Source organism: Petaurus breviceps, unplaced genomic scaffold (assembly GCF_028583685.1).
Source record: "Petaurus breviceps papuanus isolate PSGF00001 unplaced genomic scaffold, PetGlider_PUasm1.0 185, whole genome shotgun sequence".
Lineage (NCBI taxonomy): Eukaryota > Metazoa > Chordata > Mammalia > Diprotodontia > Petauridae > Petaurus > Petaurus breviceps.
This window is the reverse complement of record NW_027185797.1, coordinates 39,093,918-39,105,621: the sequence shown is the minus strand read 5'-3', so window position 1 is coordinate 39,105,621 and position 11,704 is coordinate 39,093,918. Positions and strand designations below refer to the sequence as shown.

General features: G+C 47.0%; 1 protein-coding gene across 2 annotated transcripts in view; it reads left to right on the top strand.

Annotated features, from left to right (window-relative positions):
- Positions 1–10,570: 10,570 nt before the first annotated feature.
- PAFAH1B3 (platelet activating factor acetylhydrolase 1b catalytic subunit 3) overlaps positions 10,571–11,704 on the top strand; it is a 3,258-nt gene continuing 2,124 nt past the window's right edge. Inside the window, exons 1-3 of one of the 2 annotated variants that reach the window (XM_069088954.1) lie at positions 10,571–10,719; positions 10,971–11,076; positions 11,276–11,365. In XM_069088954.1, coding sequence (XP_068945055.1) covers positions 10,616–10,719; positions 10,971–11,076; positions 11,276–11,365 — 300 coding nt within the window. In that variant the 5' untranslated portion in view covers positions 10,571–10,615. The remainder of the gene's footprint in view (positions 10,720–10,970; positions 11,077–11,275; positions 11,366–11,704) is intronic. The other variant, XM_069088955.1, reaches the window with a different exon arrangement.

The window sequence follows — 11,704 nt, the reverse complement described above, 5'->3', positions numbered from 1 at the left end:
AAAATATCCATACCCTCTGACAAAAAGATTCTATTGCTGGGTAGATACTCCAAGGAGGTCAATGAGGAACAGAGACAGAGACAGAGAGACACACAGAGAGAGAAAGAGAGAGAGACAGAGAGAGAGGGAGGGAGGAGGAGGAGAAGAAGAAGGAAGAAGAAGAAGAAGAAAATTTTCACCATACCTTCTGGCTATACCATATATACCAAAATATTTATAACACTTTTTGTGGTAGCAAAAAACAAGAAACAAAATATATGCCCATTGATTGGGAAACAGGTAAACAAAATGTGGTATATGAATGTAATAGAATATCACTGTGTTGTAAAAAAATGCGCAATATGATGACTATAGAGAAGCCTAAGAAGAATGACATGAACTGATGAAATGACATGAGTAAAAACAAAAACACAATATAACCATTCACTACAACAAGGTAAATGGAAAGAACATAAACTACAAAATAACTGAAACTGAATGCTGCAAAATTATAAAGAACAAGCTTGGACCCAAAAAAGAGATATGAGAAAATACCCCCCTCTTTCTCCTTTGCGGAGGTCAGTGTCCATGAAAGTAGAATGCTGAATTTAATGACAGAATTTTTTCTCCTTTTTTTTTCTTTTAAAAGTTCTTTGTTCTAAAGTATGGTTCTCTGGTAGGGGAAGGAAGTGGGATGTATGGGATAATACAGATGATGTACAAAACAAAAGTATAAATAAAAATGCATATTTAAAAAGAATTTTCTCATTTTAACTCAAGCAATTCAGTGAATTCTAAGAATGTCAGCTGAACCAGGAGAAAGGAAGTTCAAAAGGTAGATGCTGACTTGGGACTTCTTTGGTTGATTGAATCATAAAAGAGACAACATAGCCCTCAGGACTATCAAAGGGATACACTATCTTGTGCAGTCTGCAAATGGCAGCAGCAAGCACCAACAGATTGCAGCTTGGACCAAATAGTGGCAGGTAGCAATATGGTGGAAAGGACAGACCAACAGTGGGGTCCGGAAGGATCAGCTTGAAGGCAGAGATTATCACCAGAGCAGCTGACGGCAGCAAGAGCACTGGAAGCTTGGAGACAGAGGTATTCCAGCAGGCATGTGGTGTTATTTGCCCTCTCCCACTTGGATTACCCTAGCAATACCCCCTTAGTGTGAGGTATCTGGCCACATATATTCCCTTTATGTGTTTCCTCTCCTATCACTGGTATGGCAACCTGTCAGAAAGAGGACCTCCCACACCCATTTATATAGAGTATATTTCCTTTGTCATTTATTTTATTGTATATAACTAATGTCTTTTACTTTGAGCTAAGGTGTTTCTTGGTTGGTCTGATATATAGGAAACATCTATGGGGGCTCATGAGTTATAATTTTGAGTAGATGTCAGCCCCAAACATTCCTTAAACCTAGGATAACTTTCTGGGGGCCAAAGCCTGGGGCCTTAGATATTCATATACACATTTTTAAAAGTATGGAGAATCTCTGAACTGGCCCAGTCATTCTGGAAATCAATTTGCAATGACTGTGCTTACCCTCTGACTACTACTAGGCGTATATGAAGAGGGCCTGAGCTATGCAGGGAAGCATAGAGGAAAATTAGGATTATTAGGGAAAGAACAATAGAAGGTGAAATTTATATAACATTTTAAGATTCTTAAAGTACTTATTTAAATCTCATTTTAGCCCCATAACAACCCTGGGAGATAGATAGTACAGTTATTCGTATTATTTTTAAAGATGAGAAAACCAAGGCTGGGGGAAATTTGGTGACGTGGTGTGGTCACTCAGGAAGGAAGAAAACAAGCCTTTATTAAGCACCTACTGTGTGCCAGGCACTGTGAAAAGGGAATTACAAATATTGTCTCATTTGATCCTCACAACAATACTAGGAAGTAAGGCCATTAATGTCTCTGTTTTCAGATAAGGAAACTTGAAGCAGGCAAAGTCACTAAAGGCATTAAGTGACTTGCCTAGGGTCACACAGCTACCAAATGTCTGAGTCTGGATTTGATCTCAGGTTTTCCTGACTCCAGGCCCAGGGCTGTATTGACTGCTGCACCACCTGGCTATCTCTGAGCATAAGTATCAGAAGCAGAATTTGAACTCAAGGCTGCCTGACTCCAAATTCAGCATTTTCTAGCAGTTGTGCTTTTCTATTTTGGACAATGAGTTCGAGATGCCTAAGGGATACTCAGTGGCAGAGGTTCTGCAATCAGCTGGAAATGGGGGCCTTGGACTCTGGAGAGAAACTGAGGCTGAAGAAATACAGAAGAGTGAAAGTGGCAGTCAGTGGGGAGGGAGGGCATGTGCCAAGTAGGGGAAGGCTTCATGTAGAAGTAAGTATGTGTCCCAGTTAAAATGCCTAAGGAGGAATCACTTAGCAGGAAAGAAGATGACAAAACTCAGCTCTCCTTCCCTCTTCCTATCTGGAGAAGGACCTTTGGAGGTTGAAAGGTCTGGAGGATTCCAGATTCCCATCTTCCATCGGTGTCCTGGATCAGCCAATGACAGGGTCTGAATTGGGAGCCAAGAGCAGACTGATGCAGATTCATCATTCCACAAGCCCAGCACAGAAGCTATGCCCTGCCTCTGGGTACCTCTGGAGCATTGCACCACAAAGAATAAAAGATCTCCAGAAACCTGGAGCTCTGGGTCTGGTTCTCTGCCCTTCTCATCCTGGATGATGCCTCTGCCCTTCCTCCCACGTTCCCTTTCTCCCATTGGTCCACTACTTGGAGGACCCATGACCGCCATGCTCAAGCCTTTCCCAGCTCTGCCTCAATTCACCAGCCTCCTTCATCAGGCCTCTATGTGGGTACTTCTTCCCTCTGTATGCCCCTCCTCCATATACACTTTACAGCTAGCGCTCTCGCTCTCTCTCTCTCTCTCTCTCTCTCTCTCTCTCTCTCTCTCTCTCTCTGTTTCCCTCATTGAAATGTAAGCTTCTTGAGGGTAAGGACTGCTCTCTTGGAAGAGAAGAACAAAGAGGGAAAGGGAGGAGAGAAGAGAGTGAGAATTGGGGAAGAGAGGAGCAGAAAAGACCCAGGACAGACCCTGAGGAACATCTACAAAAATGAGTGACAGACTATAAATGTGTAAAAATAATGGCTTAGGACATATTTTTTTTGCATCTTTGCGTAACCATTAAGTGATGACTTTGCTTTGACCATTTATAAGACATTTCCTCCTCCTAAATCTAACACCTGGGAAAAGAGAGCTTTCTGACACCGACACAGATATCTGGTTCCATGAAAGAAAGAACACCAAAGGGTGATGTTGGTTCTCACCTCACCCACTTTGTAAATAATTGAACCACAGCAAGGCCAAGAGAAGTAGAAAACCCTGAGCTCCAGTCCTGATTCTGTCCATGCTTCACTGTGTGAACCTGACCAGGTCTCTTCTCTCTGAGTCAATTTCCCCATCTATGAAATGGTTGAAATACATTGTCTTTGGGGACCTCCTGGCTCTGACATTCTCTACCATAAGGTCCCAATCAACATTTTTCCATTCTAATTTGAAAGAGCTACCTGGGATAAATGCACCCGTGTGGAGCAACAAAGCCTGGGGCCTCAGATATTCATATACACATTTTTTTTTTAAGTATGGAGAATCTCTGAACTTGTCCAGTTATTCTGGAAATCAATTTGGAACAACTGTGCTCACCCTCAGACCACTACTAGGCTTATATCCCCAAGGAGATCAAAGAAAGAGAAAAAAGTCCATAAGCACAAAAATATTTATAGCCTCTCTTTTTGTGGTAACAAAGAATTGGAAACTGATGAGATGACCCTCGGTGGGGAATGGCCAAACAAAGTGTGGTATGTGATTGCTTGGGAACTCTATTATGTTTGAAGAAATGACAAAGGGGTGATTTTGGGCAAACCTGGGGAAATATTCATGAAATGATGCAGAACGAAGTGAGCAGAACCAGCAGAACGATTTATAAAATAACTATATTGTAAAGACAAACAACTTTAAAAGACTTCAGAACTCTGATTAGCACCACGACCAACCATGATTCCAGAGAAATCACCCCAACCCCCCCCCACCCCGTCTCCTGACAGACAGATGACAAATTCAAGATGAAAAAGGAGATAGACATTTATGGACATGACCAATTTAGACATTTATTCTGCTTAACTACTTATATTTGTTACAAGGGCTGTGTTTTTCTTTTTTCCCCCAGTGGCTGGGGTGATACAGGTGAGAGGGAGATAAAGTAAATACTTGTTAACGGAAAAAATTATAATTTAAAAATATGACTAAGAACTCAAAATTTTAAAAAATGTTAGAATTATTTTTGCGTGTGATTTTGGAAAAAAATAAAATATTATTAAAATTAAAATATGTCTAATAGACAAGAGGAACTAAAGATATTCCTTCATACAAGGAAACAAATTACCTTTATATGGGTCACAGAGACTTGGTAGAATGGCTGGAGCATGGCTAAGGAAGGTTGTAGCTGAATTTGAAAGGAGCCAAAAATATCCCAGGAGCAAGGAAGTAGCGTTATCTTTCAATCCACCACCAATCAACAAACATTCAGCAAGTGCCTACTATGTGCCAGGTTCTGTGCTAGGCTCAAGGAGGGAGGGAGGGAGAGATCCGTGTTTTCACTGGTGAAGGGAGCCCCTACCTGAAGAATCTCTACCAATGAAGTTTGGTACCTTTTCTGTAACCCAGAGAGCCAATTGTTAAACATTTATCAGAAACCCCCTCTTGGAGGACACAGTGGCAGTGGCAAAGTTCAAGGACCATTAAAGAAGCCTGAGAAGGAGCAGTCAGACAAATGGGAAGAGGATCTGGTGTTAGGATATCCAGGAACCAGGAGTGCAAGAGGTGGTGGAGAGTATTGGGGTGGGGATCAAGGGAAGGAGAGACAAAAGCAACTTGATCTTGGGAGGGACTATAGACCACTGGGCCAGAAGGAGGATATACATATTTAAAGTTTCCATATAAGTAAGGGGATAGTGAAAGAGAACCTAGTTTCCTTTTATGAGCCCAAGATGTCAGACTCAGATGACTTACACCTTCTGCAGACTGTCATTTCCCCACATTCCCAGTGGCTTTCACTATTAGATATATACCCCCAGTGAGGTCATTGATAAGAAAAAGCCCTCACGTATACCAAAATATTTATAGTACCACTTTTGGTGGTAGCAAAGAAGTGGGAAAAAAAATAGATGCCTACTATTGGGGAATGGCTAAACAAATTATGGTACATAAATGAAATTTTACTATGCTGTAAGAATGACCAGTATGATAAATATAGAGAAATGTGGAATGATTTACATGACCCAAGGCAGAGTGAAGTAATCAGAGCCCACAAAAGAATATATACAATGATTTTATTTTTAAAAAATTTTATATTTTATTTTTTCCAATTACATACAAATACAATTTTAACATTTTTTTTTAGTTCCAAATTCTTCCCCTCTCTCCCTCTGCTTAGCCTTCATTCAGAAAGCAAGCAATTTGAAACAGGTTTTATGTGTGCAGTCATGCAAAACATATTTCCATATTAACCATGTTGTGAAAGGAAATTCAGAGAAAGGAAGGAAGGAAGGAAGGAAGGAAGGAAGGAAGGAAGGAAGGAAGGAAGGAAGGAAGGAAGGAAGGAAGGAAAAGAAAGAAAAAGAGAAGGAGAGAGGAGAGAGAGGGGGAGGGAGGGAGGGAGGGAGAGAGAGAGAGATAGAGAGAGAGAGGGCATGCTTCGATCTGCATTCAGATACCATCAGTCCTTTCTCTGGAGGTAGACAGCATTTTTCATCACAGGTCCTTTGGAATTGTCTTGGGTCATATACAATGATTTTAACGGTGAGCGTGGAAATGGAACCCGAGTCCAAAGCCCATTGGTGTGGGACTCTGCTTCTTCAGAGATCAATGCCTGGCGCCTGCGCGGGAGGGGGAGTTGGCCAGAGAAGACACATTAGTTTTGTTTGAGTCGCTGTTCCTTTGGACTCTCATTGAAAGCCATCAGCTTCTTCAAATCTCCCCCATCGTTTTGAATGTGGGGTGCATCTGACTTCCAACTTCGAGGGGGAAGACGTTCGATGCCAACCCCCTTCAGGTCGCTGAAGAAAAAACCTTTGGAAAGAAAGGAACGAACAGCCTCCCTTGCATCCCCATCCCCAGCTTGCCACAGCCATCCTGACCACTGGACCCAGATGGCTCCGGAGGAGAAAGTGAGGCTGGTGACTTTACACAGCCCTCCCTCACTTAAATCCACTTCACTTGCATGTCATGGCTTCACCTCCTGGTGTCCTGATCCTCGTCCAGAACAAAGGACAAACAAGGACCCCAGCTTGCTACGCTAGAGACTTTGGGGAGCTTTCCCTTGAGTGAGATCTAGAGTTAGCTCTGGCTGTGGCTCTCTCTCTCTCTCTCCCAACCCCCCTTCTCTCTCTCCCTCCCCCCCTTCTCTCTCTCAAACTCCCCTCCCCCCCCCCCCCCCCCTCCCCCCCCCCCCCCCCCCCCCCCCCCCCCCCCCCCCCCCCCCCCCCCCCCCCCCCTCCTCTCTCTCCCCCCCCCCCTCTCTCGGACTCATTCCCTCCCCCCTCCCTCCCTCCCTCTCTCTCTCTTTCTCCCTCCTTCCACCCCACTCCTCCCCCTCTGTTGACCTGAAAACTCCTTCATCCTCTCTACTCTGCTATATATTCTCCTATGTAGATTTTCTCTGATTTCTGTTTGCTACGGACTTGGATAAATGGGTTTCTTTGCTACTTGCAAAGTGTGTTCCTTATAGAACCAGTGCTTGATGGGAAAGGAGTCAAGCTTTGGATATAAAACTTGGGGTCCTATTCCCCCTAATTAGAGATCAGAAGTTGGTTGAACCTAAACATTACATCCCCCAGACTACTATTTAAGGACCAGATGGATATAATTCTAGCCTGGTACTCTCTTCTCTCTGAGGATAGCTGTGGACAGGAAGGGACCAGCTTTCTTTCTTAGCAGGAATCAAAATCTCCCTTGGAGAAGGGTGAGGTGCAGAAGAGGTTAGAGATATCTATTCTGCCTCCCCTTCCTGCCAAGGCTATATGTGGTGGCTGCCCTTGCTACAGAAAAAAACAATCCCCACAATGTAATAAAAGGGAGTGTTTAGGAGCTACATAGGACTAGCATTACCCCCAAAGAAATTCTGAGAAGACACCCCCATTCCTTTGTAGAGGTGGGGGGTCACCAGTGTGGAATTCTGCATAGATTTTCAGACTTTTCAGTTTAAAAATTTTAAATCAATTGTTGATTGTTTCTTCTTTTCATTTAAAAACATTTTATATGAGATGGCTCTCTGGGAGGGGAGGAAGAAGGTTACTATGAGAAAGGTGGAAATGTAAAGATAGATCAATAAAATTTTACTTAAAAAATTCAATGACGTTAAAATCTTTCATGTAATTGGGAAATATTTAATGAAATACGTGAAAAGTATGTCTTTTTTTATTCAATCACCACTAGTTTCCTCAATTCCTCCTTGCCCATTTTTCCAGCCTTCATAATTCCTGTGGTCTGGGCTGGCCTTCTCACTCCTCCTCATGCAGGAAAACAGTCTATTTCCCACCTTTCTGCCTTTGCACTGGCTGGCTGACCCTCCAGCCTGGAATGCCCACTCTCTTCCTCTACAATCCCTATTCTCCTGCAAAACAAAACTTAAGCACCATCTTGTCCCTTCTCTCCCCAGCTGCCCCTAAGGGCCTGTAATGCAAATGTAAATTTTAAAGATCTTCCCTGCCCTTAGGCTAAAATGCACCTGAAGCCTGGGGAGGGAGGCTTGTTTTTCAGTAGATACTTCTTGATTGGCCAGTGAGTCAATAAGGTTGTTACATTCTCTGAGCCAGGAGAAGGCTATATAAGCCCTGATGTGTAGCTTTGTTTTGGGACTCACTTTGAGAAGTGTTCTGTGATTTGATCTGAATTTTGGGAAGCCGTTGTCGAGAGTCCCCCGGCTTTGAAAAACCCAGATGTGGAAACCCAGATGTTGACTGGGTATGGATGTAATGGTTGGACAGTTTGGAAAGCTGTCTACTTGATCTGTTAATGTCTTGATAATTCTGTCTGTATATTTTGAAGTTTGGGGTGCTGACCTTTTTCCCCTGAACAAGGTAAACGATATATGTCTGACTGATTAAAGTAAGCTTGTTAACCCATTTTGAGTTGCTTTCCTTTAACAAAGCAGATCCAAGAACCTGTATGGGCAGCAAACCCTGAGGACGCGCTTGGGGTGCTTGCTGCTACAGGGCCCTCCTAGCTCTGACATACTACGTGATCTCCTCTCAGAATCATATCATTTCTTTGCACGTATTTTGTATGTGTCTACACATGTTCATTAGGTCTCCCTCACAGAATAGTAATAATGGCTAACATTCACCTCACACTTTGCATATTTTATACTCAGGTGATCCTCAAAAAACCCAATGAGGTAGGTGCTGTTTTTATCATCCCCATTTTAGGAAAAAGGAAACAGGCAGAGAGGTTAAATGACTTGCCCAGGGTCACACAGCTAATAAGTATCTGAGGCAGGATTTGAACTCAGCTCTTGCTGATTCCAAAATCAGGACTCTTATCTACTTAGCATTTCTAGCTCAATGAGGCCAGAAGCTGTTTCCCTTTTGTCTTTGTGTACCCAGCCCTTTGAATAGGGCCTGGGGCATAGCAGGCAATTACTAAATGGCTGCTGATTGGTGGATTGATAGTTGAATGCCATTTTGGAAGGTCCCCAGTGACTTGCTCCATTTTTACCCATGACTAACACACTTGCCAAATGTGGAGATAACACAAAAGTGCAAAGGACCCCAAGCACATTGGGTGGGCAGAGTCAAGATCTAAAAAGACTTTGAAGGGACTAAAATCGAATAAATTGGAATTTTACAAGGACATAGCCAAGGCAGACAGCTCCCTTCCTGGCTCTGCCATGATCATTTATCTCAGGTCTGTGGTCAGGTGCTGGTTTAGAGGGACAGAAGATGAGTCAGCCAGCTGCCCCTGAAGATCGCCCTGGCCCCTTCCTCCATATATGAGCTCCCAGGGAGCCAACATCTGCCCAAGGGGACAGAATTGTGCCAAGCTGAGCTCCGATGGGGATGTCCAGGCGGAAGCCCTCTCTTTCCTCTCATTTCCCTCCTGAGATGCTGATATTGTGTGCCCCCCTAGGAGGGCAAGAAGGAGCTTACAAAGTAAGCTGACGACAGGCATGTGGGTGGACAGCAGCAGAACATGGGGATTTGGTTTGGTGGGCTATAGTAGCCACTCTGGTCACAGCTCAAGACAGAGGAAGGCCCTTAGAACAAGAAATGTCAGAGCTGGACCAATGGCCTCATCTGACAAGCATTGAGATTTAACAGTGCCCTCACCACATATTTATCCTGTCCTATAAAACCGCTCTCCCACAAGGAAACCCACAGCTGGAGGTCCTTTCTCCATAGAGAGAGCTGATCAAGAACATGAAATGCTCCAGAGTTTGGGGGGGAGCTACAACATCCTAATCTTGAGCTGTTTCTTTGCCATTTTTGAGTCCTCCAGAATCAGTGCTCTGACCAGCTCTGGGAAGGCCTGCTGGGGGTCGGGTGCTGGAGGCTGGGTCCAGGCTCGGGACAGACCCTCTGGGCTGGGACTGGCCCCGTTGATAAATGGCAGTCTCTTGCTGCCTAGTGGGCGACCCCTGGACTGTCTGCTTTCCCAGGTACAGGCAGCTCTCGTTCCTGGAGTATCTCATTTGTGATCTTGGATGCCCTCCTAATGAGCAGCCTACGGTGAGGTCTTGCACAGTCTTAGCCTTGGGTTTAAAAAAAAATCAACTTCCTGAGTACAAGAGGTAGAGCTTGTGAGCTAAACAACATTTTCTGAAGATGATTCGGGAGGTCTTAGTGGACTACAAGTCAATCATATGTTAGGGAGGCCAAAATGGGACCTTAGATGGTATTGAGAGGTGGAGTTGGGAACACTAGGTGGTGCAGCGGATAGACCACCAGCCCTGGAGTCAGGAGGACCTGAGTTCAAATCCGGCCTCGGACACTTAACATGTACTTAGCCATGTGACCTTGGGCAAGTCATTTAACCCTGATTGCCTCACCAGAAAGAAAGAAAAAAAAAAAAGAGGCTGAGTGTCCAGGAAGGGGGAAGCAGGTAGTCCCACCACAAGTCTGGAGGGGCTGAGGACAGAGAAATATCTAGGGGTTTTAGAGAACTGGGAGCCTCACCCTGAGTCACAAAGGGCTCTGCAATCTTGGGCTAAATTCTGGCTTTTGATTTATACGGATTAGTCATAACAAAGAAGTAAAAAGGGGGAGTAAAAACCTAGGTCCACCGATCTGCCCGTGGGAAAGCGGGGATCGGCCGCATCTTTCTCGTCACTTGTCGGGGGTCACCACTGATGTTCCGGCCCGCTGCCTCAGTTTCCTCATCCAACCTGGGGTTGCTTGGGGGTCTGATACTACTTGTAAAGTGTTAAACACAGTGTTGGCGCCTAGTAAGGGGCAAGCTTAATAAAAGCATGTTCCCTCTTCAGAATATGGTTTCTTCCTCCGCTCCATCCCCCGTCTGGTGTCAGATGGTCTCGTCCTCCCCGTGTCTTTGGGGGTTTACTCTCAGGGTCAGGCTCTCTACTCCCCCTCGCCCGGGTGAATGGTCTCGCCCTGCTCCCCTACGGCCGGTGTGGAATGGTCTCGTCCTCCAGCCTCAGCCGAAGTCCCCAGAGCGGTGGGGGCGCCTCGAGCCGGATCCAGGAGGTGAGACGGACGCGCCCATCGCGCCCGCTGCAGGGGGGAGGGGGAACGACGACTCCCTCCCTCCTCTGGAGCAATGGGCCCGCCCAACCCGAGTCGCGGGGCGGGGCGGCCCATTGTCCCGGGCGGGCGGGGGGTGGGGGGGGCCGGACCATTGTCCCGGGCGGGCGGGACCTTCGCGCCCGGCGGGCTGGGAGCGCCGCGGAGCGGAGAGGAGGAGTCCGGGGCCCGGGCTGACCTCGCAATCGCCGCAGGAGCCGGAACGGCCGAGCCGCCGCCGCCATGAGCGGAGACCACAACCCGGCCAGCACCCCGACCCCGGTCCAGGACGTGCAGGGTGACGGGCGCTGGATGTCCCTGGTGAGGGTCCCGGGCCTGCCGGGGTGGGTGGGGCCCCACGGGTCGGGGCCAGAGCCCCGGGCTCCCCCCTACTCCCCCGCCCCCCCATTTGACAGGCCGGGAAACTGAGGCGAGGGGAGGGGGCGTGCGCGGGGCTCTCCCTCGGCCGGCCCGGGCGCTGTCCGAGGTCCCGCCGGTGCCTGCTCTCTGCCCCCCGCAGCACCACCGCTTCGTGGCAGACAGCAAGGACAAGGAGCCCGAGGTGGTCTTCATCGGAGACTCGCAGGTGCAGCTGCTGCACCAGTGCGAGGTGAGGCCGCGCCGTCCGGAGGGGGGGCGGGGAGTGAAGCCGCGCTGCGCCGGGGGAGGGGCTGGGGCTGCTTCCGGGGACGGAGAGAGGGCCATGGAGGGAGCCGGGGGCTTGGGGGAGGGGCCCGGGGGCATCGTTTGAGGCCATTTTGCACAGAGTGAAGATTGGAAAGGTAACAAACTCCACGTTATGTACAGGGGCTCCGCGGGGGCCAGAGACACCCCCTCTGCCTGGGGGCAGAGTTGGCCTTGGTGTAGGTCACCTGGGTGGAGCCTGGAGAGTCACTTTGCCTCAGTTTCCTCAGTTGTAAGATCATGCGTAGACAGCTGGGGGGGGGGG